The 15,282-nt window shown below is 52.3% G+C and overlaps 1 protein-coding gene across 10 annotated transcripts in view; it reads right to left on the minus strand.

Annotated features, from left to right (window-relative positions):
• Positions 1-2,888: 2,888 nt before the first annotated feature.
• The window catches only part of DYSF (dysferlin), a 61,557-nt gene continuing 49,163 nt past the window's right edge, over positions 2,889-15,282 (minus strand). For all 10 annotated transcript variants that reach the window (XM_025149877.3, XM_025149872.3, XM_025149874.3 and 7 more), the window contains 5 exons: positions 11,078-11,177; positions 10,145-10,323; positions 9,563-9,672; positions 8,875-9,022; positions 2,889-4,836 (listed from right to left, as the gene is read on the minus strand). In XM_025149877.3, coding sequence (XP_025005645.2) covers positions 4,798-4,836; positions 8,875-9,022; positions 9,563-9,672; positions 10,145-10,323; positions 11,078-11,177 — 576 coding nt within the window. In that variant the 3' untranslated portion in view covers positions 2,889-4,797. The remainder of the gene's footprint in view (positions 4,837-8,874; positions 9,023-9,562; positions 9,673-10,144; positions 10,324-11,077; positions 11,178-15,282) is intronic.

Raw genomic sequence — 15,282 nt, forward strand, 5'->3', positions numbered from 1 at the left:
TGGGACCAAAGGGTTTGTAACTTCCACATGGCCCAATGCAATGCCCGTGGTCACCTGGCTCCACTTGGGCCAGAAGACCCCATAGCATGGCAACATGGAATTTTCCCAATGTTACAACAAAGGCAAGGAGAAAATGAACTTCTCTCATTAATGGAGATCCCAACTATCCGAATTCAAGCTTAAATTCTTCACAAACTTCACTTGTTCACTGATAAAACACTTTACAACCAATCCTTCGTGGTCTTCGAGCACGGGTGAGCCAAAGAGTGCTGCAGAGTAACTTTGAGCATTCTGGGGATGGTGAAAAGTAAGTGGGCAGCAGGAGTCAACCGTTGTGCTTCCCTGCAAGGAGATGAAAAGCAGCTCCCGTAACAATGGGAGAAGGAGCTGAGGGCCTGGAGGATCACAGCTGAGCCTCTAGCAATGAACCCTTGTGGTGGGAACCCAAGGCAGGGAGGGGGGAGGCACGTCTGGATGGAGGGAACCTCAGTACCCAAACAGACCTCAGCTGGTTCTCCAGCTGTGACAAACACTGAGTTTACCCACAGCCACTCTTTGTTATCCCTTCTGCCAACATTTTCTATTGGCTCCTCTCCTTTACTGGGATTTATTCGGCTGCGTTTTGTGATTGTCCAATAAATTCCCTTCTTGGAGGGCTCCGTCCTATAAGGAGTCTCCATTCTTCTGAAAACCTTTTACCAGATCCCTGCATTTGCTCCAGGTCCCCATCCCAGTCCCTCCCCTGCAGTTCGGGGGAAGGCTGAAGTTGTTGGGATGGGATGGATGGCCAAGTCCCCATGGCTGAGAAGGGGAGGGGAGACAGCAGTGAGGGGGTTACCCCTTCAAGGTCTCATTCCTTCGGAGCAATGTGGGCATCAGCCAAGGCCTCCCATTACTGCGTGGTTTCCCACGTACAAGACGTGAGAAAGGTGACAGCAGCTGTCTCTGTTGCTTTCCATTTTCGGGTATTTCTGGAGTCGAAGGAGATAAGAAAACGTGCATTAAAAAAAAAGTGTTTTTTGGAATTGGACTTGCAAAGAAAATCCCGGACTTTCGAATCCCCATTGGCTCAGACGGTTATGAAAGAAAGAAAGGAAAAGGAGCCCTTTGTTTTTTCTTCCTTTTCTTCTTTTTTTTTTTTTCCTTTTCCCCTCAAAAAACCAAAACCAACCGACGGTTATGAGGATCCCAACCCCCGGCTGCTCACGGGCCGCTGGGAGATGGAGATGGTTGCACTGGGAGGGTTCCAGCAGAGCTGGGCTCAGAGGCATCTCCGCCATCTTCCAGCACAGAAGAGGTGGATGGCAGAGCCACACGGATGGCCTTCCCCTCCCAGACACGTCTTCAGCCTCAGTGACTCATCCTGGCAGGTGCCAATGGCTCTCTGTGCGCTATGGGGAAAGGCAATCAATCCAGGCTTTGTTTTCCAGCCTACGGCCATTGCAAGCAGATGACTTCCCACTGTGTTTTCCTTGGCCAAAGCAAAAGAAAGCCAGCCATAAATCTCCTGATTGTTCGGGTGGTTTTTTTTTCCCCCCTTTCTTTTCCATATCCACCAATTCCTATTTGTCCTTCTGTCTGCGCCAGGGGCTGACAGGGGAGGAAGGGGCTGCAGCCCCGTGGTCCAGCTCAGTGCCCTGGGCTCCTTCTCGTCACAAACATGGAACGATGCTCTCACCAGAGAAACCACCCAGAGGTCCCATTGCCAGGAGGTAGGAGAGCGGGTGGATTTATTCCATGAAACAAAGAATGAAAGGGGTAGGGAGGACAACTCGGCCACAGCCGGCCTTTCCTGATTTGCGGGGCAATAATTCCCCACTCCTCGTGAGGGGGCACCTTTGGGTGAGGTCCGGATGCCAACTGGTGGGAAACCACGAGAGGAAACTGAGAAGATGGTGGAGCAGAGCCCCATCCAACTCGGCCCTGAGCACCTCCAGGGATGGGGTATCTCTCCTCTCTGGGAGTCCCTCTATTCCCACAGCCCAGCACACCTCCTTCAGTCCAGGTTCAACCCCTGCCCACAGTCCCAGCCTTCAGGCTCTTGCTAAAATATTGCCTGAGCCTGAGAACCAGAGCACTCTGCTGTGGGAAGACACAATCTGGAGCACATCAGGCTCTTGCATGCAGCCTGGGTGGATGCGGTTGAGATGTGGACCAGCCTGGCTCATCCTATCTCTTTGTACCACTGCTGTAGTCCAAAGGGTGGGCAGAAAGCACGCAGGTACTGGGGATCTGGGAGCAAAGACAAGGAGAGGAGAGCCATCAGCTTCACCACAGTGAGAGGCAGATGGAGGGACTTATCTGTTGGGCACAGGACCCTGAGGGTAGGGGCACAGCAGCTGCTGGAGACCCTATGGAGATGGTGCCCAGACAGAGCTGTCACCATGAGTGCATTGGCTTCTATCCTATCCCATTCTAATCCTATTCTGTCCTATCCTATCCCATCCTATACTAAATTCTGTCCTGTCCTGTCCTATCCTATCCTATCCTATCCTAATTCTGTTCTGTTCTGTCCTATCCTAATCCTGTTCTATTCCATTCTATCCTATTCTAATTCTATTCTATCCTATCCCATTCTATTCTATCCTGTCCCATTCTATTCTATCCTGTCCTATCCTGTTCTAATTCTATCCTATCCTACGCTATATTATTTCTCTTCTATTCCATCCCATCCCATTTCATCCCATCCAATCCCATCCAATCCTATTCTATTCTATCCTCTCCTATACTGATTCCATTCTGTATTTTTCTCTGCACCCTTCCAGGGAAAATAAAGGCATTTGGGGACACAGACACTGATGATCCCCTGGAGCTCTCCCACCCGGAGCATCTCCTTGGCACAGTGGGGACCAACGCTTCGACAGCCCAACAGAACACACCAGGAGGCAGAAGGTTTCAGAGCCATTTCATTTGTAAATCACAGTGATATATATATATGTAAGGCATAGAGAGCAGAAGGCTTTACACAGGTCCGGCCTCTTGGCTGGCTTTGGTGGAGAGATAACATGACCAGGCTGATGTTTGCAGGTGCTCAGAACCGCCTTTGCCCACCACAGCCCCCAAATGAAACACAGCTCTGCAGCCCGGATTGGGAAGAAGAGGATTGGATGTAGGGACGCTGACCTTTCCCTTTCCATCACTGTCAACCCACTCTGGTTTGCAAGGAAAGAGCTGCAGGAAAGCATTAGGGAATAAAATAGGGTTTTGTGATGGAGGAGGCTCTGGAGAAGTGACAGGTGGGCGTATTTTGGTAGGGTTGCTCATCTCTGGTCGGAGCAACAGGATGGATGAGAACCACCCATGGTTGGATGGGAGCACTGCTTTGGGGCTCTCAGCACTGAGATCGCATTTCTGACACAGGCTGGGGGTCACCAAGATGGGAAACTTCCCCTCATCTTCAAACTGGGGCAAGAAGTGAAGGAAGGGGCCTGGCTTCCCACAGCACTGCAAGGCATGCGGGAAGGCAGCGAGGCACGCCGGGTTGCAGTGGAAGAGGACCAACCATATCAGCACCGCTCGGCCATGCTGTAACTCACCCAGGAAAGTGCAAAGCCAACATTCCCCTTCAGTTCCTCAGGGGAAACAGCATCCCCAGATCTCGGGCCAACTGTCGGTAGGTCAGCATTAGATAATGGACAGGGGCACGAGGGGAAACGAGAACATGGGCAAACGCAAAGCGTTTTGCTGGCCAAATGGTTCCCGGGGTGGGGAAGCTCCCCACCTGAGCAGCAGCTGCTCTGGGGCACATTCTTCACGTTCAGAGTGCTGTCCTCATGCGTGGCAGAGCTGCCCTGTGCGATCCGGGCGCTGTCACAGCACTGAGCAGCACGGGATTGACACAACATCCCCGCCAGCAAAGCAATTAGCCGCGTGCTTTTCCCCCCATCTGCTGCTAAGAACAGGCTTAAGTGCCTTGCTGGAGCTGACGCCAGCACTGTTTGTCCTGAGAAACAGATCCCTCGGGATCACCTTGCTCTGCTGTTTCCTCCCACATGTCACACTGAGCAGCAGCAGAACCCCCTCTCAGTGCATATCAGTGACCGCGGCGCGGACAGGAGGAGCAGAAAGCAGCAATGCCCCAGCAACACCACTCACACCTTCTGGGCTGTGCAAAACCTGCACAATGTGCACCAACCATGCCCTGCTTGCAATGCACAAAGCAAACAGCTGTGCTTCCAAAGGCGTGCCCCGCTAGCACACAGCAGCAGCATGCACTGTTCTCTGCTGTTGCACTGCTTGGCTTAAGCAAAAGGAGGAAAACGATCAGCCACCGAGCTGCAGTGCAGGGGTTGCACACAGCGGGAGGAGAGAAGCAAAGCTTCCATTGCACTGCGTTGCTCCTGGGCTGCTCCGTGCCCTCTGCTGCTGCAGCGTTGGCTGGGAAGGTGATGGGGGCACATGGGGCTGCAGAGGGGGGAGAGCAGGCTCCAAAAGCAGGAAGGCACAAATGCACATTGCACAGCAGAGGCAAAGGGAGGCTGCTGCAGGGTGCCAAGAAAAACCTGCTCAGGACCTGAGAGATTGCGGCTGCCTTGCAGCCATCGCTCCCCCATGAGCACCGCCATAGACAGCCCACAGAATGGTCCTTTTCTCCCCAACCCTCTCCCAGCTTTGCACCTGAGCACTGATCAAAATTAAAACAATCGGAAGGAGGACAAAGAAGCCAAATCAGAACTGCTGCAGAGGAGGTTTGGTTTGCGTGCTGCTCCTGAGGCGAGGGCTGCAGGTGGCACACTGCACTGGGGAAAGGCACGTCGCTGTGTCCTGGGCTGCAGCGTCCTGCTGAAATCCAGGCATTCAGTTGAAAGGTTTCACCAGCTTCATAGCAGCGTAGTTCTGGGGGGAGGGAGAAAGAAGGCAGACAAGTGGTGAGTTGGGGCATGGCGGCACACAGAGGTCAAAGCAAGAGTATCCCTCCCAAGGGATGCCCGGGACACGTGGGAAAAGGGGTTCTGCCTTCTTCAAGGAGAGGCTTCCCAGCAGCGAGCAGCAAGAGTCACTCGTGGGCTTGGATTGTCCCTTCCATCAGTTTTTAAGAGTCACAGAATGGTTTGGGTTGGAAGGGACCTGAAGATCATTAAATCCAACTCCTGGCATCCTCCACCAGCTCAGGCTGCCCAGGGGCCCATCCACGGCCTTTGGGCACCTCCAGGGATGGGGCACCCACAGCTCTCTGGGCAGCCCTTACGGTTGGAGAAGACCTCCGTGAGGGTGAAGGAGGGAAGGTTTAGATTGGATGTCAGAGGGAAGTTCTTTACAGAGAGAGTGGTGGAGGTGCTCAAGGCCAGCTTGGATGGGGCCCTAGGTAGCCCGTTCTAATGCCAGACCCGGAGGTTGGTGGCCCTGCCTGTGGCTATGGGGTTGGAACTTGATCATCCTTGGGGTCCCATCCAACCCAAGCCATTCTATGATTCTATGATCACCCAAGTCCAACCCCAACCCATCCCCACCACATTCATAGTCACAGAACCAATGTGGCTGGAGGAGACCTCTACAATCATCAGCTCCAGACATTGACCCATCCCCATTAAACCACATCCCCAAGTGCCACATCTCCACATTCCCCCACGGCACTGCAGCCTATTCTACACGCAATTCCTTCCTTGAAAGAAGACGACAGCCCTGTAAAAAAGAACAAGCTGTGTCAACGCTGCTTATCAAGACCACAGTGCAAACACAGGCAAAGACAGGCTGGTTGGAAAGAGCTCTATTTAAAGTAGCTCTGGTTCAAACACCCGTGACCACATACTAGCCAGTTTGGAAGGCTCTCCCAAACAGATTGGATTTAATTGGTACAGGATGTTCTATCACTCCTTTGGAAAAAAAAAAAAAAAAAGGAAAACTAAAAAGACTTTGGAAACAAAGCACAATGCTGCTTTGGAGGAGGGGAGAAAACAAAAACAAGAGAAGCAAAGCCCAGCCCAAAAGCATCGCGATAAATTACGACGTGAAGCAAATTACGGGGCAATTTGCCAGCAGAGGATTTCTAATAATGCCATAAATCAGCCCAGCGACGTTAGGGCAGCTCACCAGGAGTCATTAGAACAGCCTCCAGTGGGACATAACCTTCGAATTAATTATCCACCCATTTGTCTTTCAAGAGCCTGTCCTCCAAAACGCTTCTATTTTTTACGGTTGCGTTCCGGAGGGTCGCGAGTTTGCTGTCCAGCCACGAGTTTGTATTAACCGAGTGTTGAAAGCCAAGCAGGATTATCAATCAGCGCAGAAAGCGAGCTGTAATTAGAATTAATGGCAGTGGAAGCAATGCTGGGCTCTCAGAACGCAAACAGAGCTTTAAAAGGTAGTAAACATTTTCATGATGCTGCAACGCAGAGCTGAGTGCAGCTGGAAGCAGCGCTCCCTCCTCCTATGGTGGTACCACTGAAACCCCCACTGCAACACCCTGCTCCATAGCTGCTCTGTGAGCACGGCCAAGGAAGGCTGCTGAGGAGCCCAACACTGAGGCAGGGTGGAAAAGCCCCCAGGAAGAGATGAAGAACCTCAAAAGATCCGATTTTCAATGCTTCTCCCGTTCTGGTAGAACGAGACGACCCTTCTTTCCTGAATAATGACTGTGAACGGGACTGAGACATCAGCTTGTGTTTATCCACCAAAAAAGAGCTGGAGTTCTTGGGAACCACCATTTCTGAGGGCTGCTGCTGAGCCCGTGGCTCCAGCTGGAAGCACAGGGCTGTCACCACGCAGCTGGGGCTGTGGTTGGAAGCCTCCATCATTATATGGGGAATGGGAAAAAAAAGGAAAGAAAGCTTTTAAACGTTATATTCTTATACCAAAAGCCAACGAAATGCCCCAGGTTCATTTTCAGGTGAGACTCCCAGCTCTTCCGGGCGGGAGGTGACCCACGCAGCATTGGCTCTGCTCACTCCTAGGGCACACTGTGGGCATACATCCATTGATCCATTGAATCGTGATTCATGGAATCATGGAACCATCACGGTTGGAGAACACCTCCAAGACCATCAAGTTCAAGTGCCAACCAATCCCCGCCACGGCCACGCACAGAATCATGGAATCCTTCAGGTTGGAGAAGAGCTCTAAGGTCCCCAAGCCCAAGCCATCCCACCATGCCCTCTGACCACGGCCCTCAGTGCCACATCTCCATGGTCCTGGGACACCTCCAGGGATGGTGACCCCACCACCCCTTGGGCAGCCGTGCCAACGCATTGCCACTCTTTTGGAGAACAAATGTCTCCTAATATCCAACCTGACCCTGCCCTGGCACAACTTGAGGCCATCACCTCTCGTCCTGCTCCTGCTTAGCCAAGGACCAGCTCTGAAGAGCAATGGGATGGGATGCACCCGAAAACCTGTGGTATGGGACCTCAAAGCTTCATGGCCAGCACGTAGAGCTATGACAGCGCTCCTGGCAAGCAAGGCAGGAAAGCAAGCAAGGAGGGGTTGGATTTCAGTGCATTTAATCAGGGATGCCACGGTGCGCCCTGCCAACACTCAGCACGCCAGGGGCATCCTTCACAGCAAACCAGCACCAGCACGACTGCCAAATTTCTTGTTGGATGGAAGGGGAAGGCAACTGAATCTCCGTGTCGATACAGAACCGGTGACCTCAAAAATCTAGGGGAAGCTGGCCAAGTGCACAGACAGAAAAATTCCATTCCCTTTTCAAGAGATGACTAAAAAAAAATGGACCCGACCAAAACGAAATTAAATACAACGACGTTTAGCCAGGAAACAGGGAAAAATCCCGAGTAATAACCAGTGTAAATCAATAGTTACAGTTTGTGAGTTTCTGCCTCTCTCAACGCTGTTTTCATCCGATACCACTGGAATGAATGCAAAGCTGCTCACAGCTGTGGGGGAACACTGAGCTCTGGGTCGCAACAGCTCAGGGTTCTGCTGCTCAGCAGAGGGGATTCTCCACGATGGGTTGGGACGACTCAACACAGCACAGATCTGCTCTCGTAAGGTTATTTCCTCTTCCCCACTACTTCACACTTCAGGAATGGCTTCTCCAGCAGAAGCATCCCAGCCCTTCCCAAGGACACAAATCATACCCAAGGAGCAGAATTTGCTACGTGCTGGAAGGAGAGGCGGGTCGTTTTTCTTATCAGTCCAGGAGGAAGGCAGAAGGCGTCCAAGAGCATGAATTACGGCGGTGCCGTAGGAACAGAGGAGGATGCAAAACCCCATCCCGAGCCAAATGGGGATGATGGGGCTCCATTATTTATTTGTTTTGCTTTGTTTCGCCAGCAGAACTGACAGCGAAGCAAGAAAAAGCCACTTCCTTGATTGATGAGGTGAAAACCCTCCCCACCTCTTTTCAGACGCTGCGCTGGGATAACATGCTCCAAGCCTTGACAGTGAGAGACAGGGCTGCCTATAAACCCTATAAACCCTCCTGCACCTTAAAACAATTACAGAACATACATTTCTTGCCACTGCTCAGCCCTGCTAAGTGGCTGAACCCTTAATTAGGCTGCGTTTTTGTTAGAGATTTTCCCACCAACGCTCAACGCTTCCAACATCAAAGCCTTGTGGGAACAACCAATGAATCTCAGCAACGTCAGACTCGAAATGAACCACAGAATCGGTCACAGAATCCATGAGTCATCCAATCATAGGGTCAGTGACAGGATCATAGAATGGCTGGGTTGGAAAGGACCACAAAGCCTATCCACTTCCACCCCACGTCATGGGCTGGGTTACGCTGCCCAGGGCCCTGTCCATCACCATGGGCACCTCCAGGGATGAAACAGAGGCACAAAGGTGTGAGCAGAGGGCAGATGCATGTGCTCTCTTTCCGGTCCATTGCGGCCCACCAGGCCATTCTTCAAGGACCACCACACCCCACCCCTCAGCCCTATCCATGCCCCCCCACCCCCAAACCCCTCGTACCGGGAAGGCGTAGATGAAGATCCCAAGGAAGAGCAGCAAAACAAAGAGCACGATGGCCAGGATGAGCAGCCACTTGTACCGGCGCCACAGGATGTACTTCAGGGTCTTGTACGGGGAGGTGAACCACAGGAAGGAGGTCTCTGGGCGCCTGTAGACAAAGCTGGGGTCACTTCTGACTTTCACGGTGCTTTCAGCCTTCCCGGATGCCCAATCCCATGAACACGCCCCGTTGAAAGAGAGGAAATCCATTCCTCTGTGTGGTCAGTGCTCCTTGGAGCTCCACCCCAGCCTTTCAGCTGTCCTGGGTTATCTCAGCTCACCCATGGACCAAGCCTTGCAGATAGAATCGCTGAATCAGAGAATCACTAAGGCTGGAAAAGACCTCTAAGATCACCAAGTCCAACCACCAACCCAACGCTGCCATGCCCACTCACAGAATCACAGACTGACCAAGGTTGGAGACCTCCAAATCATCAATCCAACCACCAACCATGCCCAATCCTAGAGTCATTAAGGTCGGAAAAGACCTCCAAGACCACCACTTCCAACCCCAACCCATACCCACTGACCACGTCCCCAAATGCCACGTCTCCACATGGAAGGCCTCCCACCATGAACCCAACTTTCCAACTTTCTCCCTGAGAACCCTCTGCCCCAGTGGCTCCTTTCCCACTCCCGATGCCCTTACTTGGGGTCCTCCAGCTTGGGGTTCATGTTTGGCTCATCCCGACCCACGCCAGCTGGCCGCTCTTCATGCTCGTGTTCAGCCACGATTTCCAAAGTCATTTCCAGTTTTCCCTGCGTGGGTGAAACAAAAACAAGCATACAATAAGCAAAAAGCAGAGAAATGAACATACGATGCTAAGTACTGACTGGGGAAAGGAAAAGCAGCCCAGTCACTACCAGCAGTGACCACGAGGAGCTCAGTGAGCGTGACCTTATGCCAACCCCTCACTGCCCTCTGCCTGCTCTCAGCAGATACCCCACAGCATCTCAGAAGTTGGTACCTGGGTTCAGACAACTGACCACAGGGCTTACGTTCGATCACTTGATTTGCTGCTTGGCCTCCCTCACCTCCATCAAATGGCCACCACTGACCCAGACTGGAGCCCAGAGACTCACGTTTGGATAGATCTGTCTGCAATGGATCCCTTGTACTCATCAGAGTAGCAGTGGGCAGAGATGTGACTCATCCTCTGCGTGCTCAGCCCCCCCTCAATGCTTTGAGTCCCCAAAGGGACAGCACGAAGAGGACACCCCAGGGCCTTACTGCCAGGATCTTCTTCTCATCCTGCTCTGCAATGCAGGGCCACCAGCCCTTGACAGTCTTCTGCTCAAAGAGGGACACAAAGCGGCTTGCAGACAAGCTGTCATCTATGAGCTCTAAGGAGCACTTCTCAGCAGTCTTGGCAGGCTTGGGCATCCTGTTGAGATCCATCTGGATGGAGCCTGCAGGGAGGAATGCGGTAGGAAGACCCCTCAGGGTAACAGCTCACAAGATCACAGAACCATTCAGATTGGAGAAGACCTCAAGGATTCCCAGGCCCAATCCCAACTCATCCCACCACGCCCCCTGACCACCTCCTTCAGTGCCCCATCTCCACAGTTCTGGAATACCTCCAAGGACGGTGAGCCCACCACTCCCTGGGCAGCCCATCCTTCCCCAAAGACTATTCCCATGAAGAAGCGCTCCCCATGGCAACCTCTTGACCTCTTTGACCTGGACAAATAGGCTCAACGTGGCCCCATTTTTCTAAGCCTAGCATTGGTTTTAGCCCATGGCGCTACAAAGAATTCAACACTGGCAGTGACATGGAGAGGGTGACCGAGAACTCATGAAGAGCAGAGCTAGAAATGGAAAGCACACCTCACAAGAGGTTATTTGGGCACTCAGCCTTTGTAATCAGTCAAAGCCAGTATCTTGACCACATCCTTCCTCAGCGAATCTTCTGGTGTTGGACATTTTTCTGGGGTGGTAAAAGGAAAAAGGAGAACAACATCCAACCAAAAGAAGAATCCCATAATGCTGGAGCTTCCAGCTACACAGATGATCCACTGCATGGCTCTGCTGCCTTTCCTACTGTAGGCTTCTGTTTTGTTTTAGCTTGGCCTAAACCCGGATTTCTGAGGATGGCTGTTAATGAGGCGAGCACAAAAAGAGCTGTGTCAGGTGGTGTTCGTGTCCCAACCCCTTCTGACTTACCCAAATAGTCATCGAAGGAGAACTTGTCATTGTCCCAGATCTGGAAGATCAGCTGCGGTGAAATCTTGTTTTCCGTCTTATCCAAGCTCCAGAAATGCTCCTAAAAATCACACCAGAAAGGAAAACAAGGCAAAAATAAAGGGCTGATTAGCAGAAGTGGGCAGAGGCTGGCGACCCTCAGAGCAATGGAGACCCCTTGGGTTACCCTTGGTGATGATCTCCTTTCCAAAGAGAGACAGCAATGCTCCCATGTGTGAGCTCCTCACTTCTCACAGTACTTCATTCACCTTTTCTGCACACCCCCCCCAGGTTTTTGCTCTCAGGACCATCGATGCCAGAGCTGGATGCGTTATCCCAGTGGCTCAGCTGCTAATTACATCAGGCTGCCATATCTACTATGACATCCAACATCCAAGCTCAAGCTGAGAGCCAAGTGAGCCAGGAAAGCCAGAGCCTGTGCCTCCCTGTGCCATCAGCCCAGAGCTGGCACCGTGACACTTCACTTCAACCCTCATCACCTGAGATCCCCGTGCCCTCCTCGCTTCTACTCAATGGGATGGGATGCGTTGCATTGTGCAATATAGATGTACACTAAAAACCAAAAGGGACCAAAAAAAAGAAAGGAATGCGTCACACTCCATAGGAACATAAATATTCAAGCGAGGGGAGCGTGGGTGGAAGGAGGCACTTAAATCCCATTGAAACTGGTTTCCCTTTAAGAGATCACCCAGAACGGTTGTATTTCAATTTAGCTCCATTCCCTTCCAACTCCACGCCAGCACTTTTGCGACGGAGCATTTTATTTATGCGTTCAAAAATATTTTATAATCCAGAAAAATAAAATAATAAAGGCACTGGAAACTTCCATTTCTCCCCTTCTGCTCACTGAAATGCATTAAGACGTATGTTTACTCAAGCTTGGGGGGGGAAGGCCACGTATTCCCAGCTAATAACTCATCTTAAATTAAAACTGCTACAAAGGCAAAGAGCTTATGGTGATTCTTCCCTTTCCCACGTACTGCTCAGGTCCTGCTCTGCTGTTAATCATCCAGAGAAAGCCCCCAGGAGCCCCGGTACCTGCAGCCAGGTGACCTCTCTGGGGTCAGAAGGGTTCCTGTGGGGTCTGAGAGGTGGAGACATGGGCTCCCCACCTGTGCTCTGCTTGGGAGAGGATGACATGTCCTACAGGTGCCTCTCTGTGCTAAGTCCCTGGTGCCAGGGGTTCCAGGTGTCCACGTCCCTGTTCACTGCAGGGAGTTGGATGAGATGGCTTTTAAAGGTCCCCTCCAACTCAAACAATTCTGCGATTCGATGCTCTCCCTGCAGGAAGACCCATTCTTCCTGGGGCAGAATGTGGGGCAGAAGTGGGGAGCAGGAAAAGGAGTGGGATGCTGTGCCCTGGTTTGGAGCTCTGGCCATCACCCATGCAATACAACACAACACAACAGAATTAAGCCTCCCATCCTCTGGGACTGACTACACAACCATAGAGCACTTTGCCTTTCCACCTTCCTATTGCAACACCCAACGTCCTGTTTGCACTCAAAGCAAACAAAACCCATCCTCTGGCCCAGCAACCTCCTTTCTCCCTACCCCACCTCCACTGCAAAGGGCAGCTCTGAGCTTCCTGGGGCTCCCTGTACAGTGTTGGCCTCCCTGGTGGAAAAACCCCACCACTGGAGGTGCTCAAGAGCAGGATGGATGAGTCTGTGCACAGTCCAATCTGGTGGGCTCAATTAGCTCACAGAAGGGGTTGCAACTGGATGGGCTTTAAGGTCCCTTCCGACTCAAACTCAAGCCATTCTATGCTTCTAAGATCTTTATGGTCTCTTCTAACCCAACTCAACCCAACCCAACTCAACCCCTCCATTGTTCTATGATCTTTAAGGCCCCTTCCAACCCGACCCAACTCAACCCAACCATTCCATGGCTCTACAATCTTTAAGGTCCCTTCCAACCCAACCCTTCTATGGCTCTCTGATTCTGACTGTGGTTTGGCTGGTTGTGACATCTCCATCCTTCAAGAACCATGAAGCTTCGGACACGCAGAGCAGAGCCGGGTGAGCTGGAGGAGGAATTCGATGCTGGGGTGAAGTTTATGGGTTCACTTTGAGGCAGTGTGAAATCTGCCTCCATGATTAAACCTCACTATGAAGGTTCACTATAAAAACAACCATCAGCAAGAAATTCATTCCCCAACTTTTTGCAAGCCACAGGAAGGAAGGGGGCTTGAGTTATTGTTGGGGGGTTTGTTTTGCAGTTTAGGGGGCGAAAGGGTGGCTGACGAATATTTTATGGTCATGAATAATTCAGCGTGGGAGGCGGGACCAAAAAAAAAGGGTCATACCGCTCGGAAAGCGTTGACAGGGCTGAAATTCCTGACATTCTGTATTTGTGTTCTATGAATACAAAGTAAGGAGCAGCACTGTGTTTTTGGGCTGGTGGGGAAGTGCACCTCCTCCTGGTGCCTGCAGGAGAGCATCAGCTCCCACAGCAACTGGAGACCCTCTTCTCCTGTAGGGCCATCCTTTGAAGGGCAGAGGGATGCTGTTCCCATGGGGACATCGCAGCTGCCCCCACTTGCAGAGCACCCACCAGTGCACCGTCCCCTGCACTACTTGGCCTTCTGCCTCCTTCCCAACCAGGACAGCAGCTGAGCACAACAGCCACCATCTTTGCCTGGGGGCACACACTCTGGAATCACTCCATGCAGTGCTGTTTTCTCAGCCCCCCATGTGCTGTCCTCCAGGCAGGGCTGGGCCATCCCATGGCCATCATGGGAGCGCCAAGCGTTGGGTCTTGGCAGCAGCACTTCCAGCTCTCCACTCAGCCACGTTTTGCTCATCCCTTTCCACATTGGAAAGCAGAAATCAGCACGGGAACTTTGCTGGAACATCACAGAGGCTGTTTGTGCACAACAGGTTGTCGCGGCCGCCCTTGCTGCGTCGATAAAGATCGTTGCATCGTTGCACCTGCAGGTTTTGGTCCCATTGCAATACCTTATTCACGACTGTCTTGTCTCATTACATCTTCTCCCACGAAAAGGAGACAAGGTGGTGCATTTTAGCTGCACAGTGACGAAATGAACGCTGTGTGCTTTGCTTTCGGGTGGGGGCGCAACAAAGGATGGGAAAAAGGAGAGGAAAACGTCCCACGTTCAGAAGCAGCAACCCTTCCATTGCTTTTTTCCGCTTTCCAAGACCAAAGAGGAGTGGAAGTTTCAATCTAATGAAATATTACCTCACTTTTCATAAAAATCAGTGCTCGGTACCCGTGATTTCACATCAAAACCCGGCGGGGCGCAGAGGCTCCTTGGTACCCCCTGGGGATTCGGTGATGTGGCACCGGGGGCCACAGTCAGTGGGCATGGGGGGATGGGTTGGGGTCGGGGTCGGTGATCCCGGAGGTCTTCTCCCGCCTTAATGACTTTGTGATTCCGTGATCCTATGGGATCCTGACACCGTGCCTCCCACTGAGCTTTTGTGGGGATCTTTTCTGAGGCCCAGAAGGAGGTGAGCTCCTTTTTCAGAAGGAGAGGCAGCATTTTTCTATCGCTGCTGCATCAACAGAAGATACGGCCAGGCGAACGTCCTGAGATGGTGAAAACGTTTGGAGAAGCAAGGACGGGAGCACACACCTCCCGGCTGCGAGCTGAACCAATGCTTGCATAGCCCACAGCTCCTGCTTTCCCTCGAGGCGCATTGCGATGTGGATGCCCCATCCCTGCAGGCATTCAAGGCCAGGCTGGATGTGGCTCTGGGCAGCCTGGGCTGCTGGTTGGCGACCCTGCACATAGCAGGGGTTGGAACTGGATGAGCACTGTGGGCCTTTGCAACCCAGGCCATCCTATGGTTCTGTGAAATCCCAGAGCTGTGAAGCTGTGGAGATGAAGCCCCCCAAGCCTGGTTGCAGCAGGCAGCACGTGGGTCCCCCCAGGCTGGTGGGCTCTCCCCCAGCCCTGCACACCGCCACCCTCACACCTTTTGGACACGGTTTCCCACCGGGGTTGGGTTGACCCATCCCCACAGCGCACCCAACTGCAGCACACAAAGGAGAGCAAATGCAGGCTGCTTTCCTCCCGCAGAGCAGCACCAGCCGCGCCGCGTGCAGGTGGCTTTTAGCAGCCCAGCTGACCATCTTGATTTCAATTCCACTTTCCATTGCCTGTGTTTAAAGCTCGGAGCGCGGGGCTTTTTTGTTTTTTT

Source organism: Gallus gallus, chromosome 4, assembly GCF_016699485.2.
Source record: "Gallus gallus isolate bGalGal1 chromosome 4, bGalGal1.mat.broiler.GRCg7b, whole genome shotgun sequence".
Lineage (NCBI taxonomy): Eukaryota > Metazoa > Chordata > Aves > Galliformes > Phasianidae > Gallus > Gallus gallus.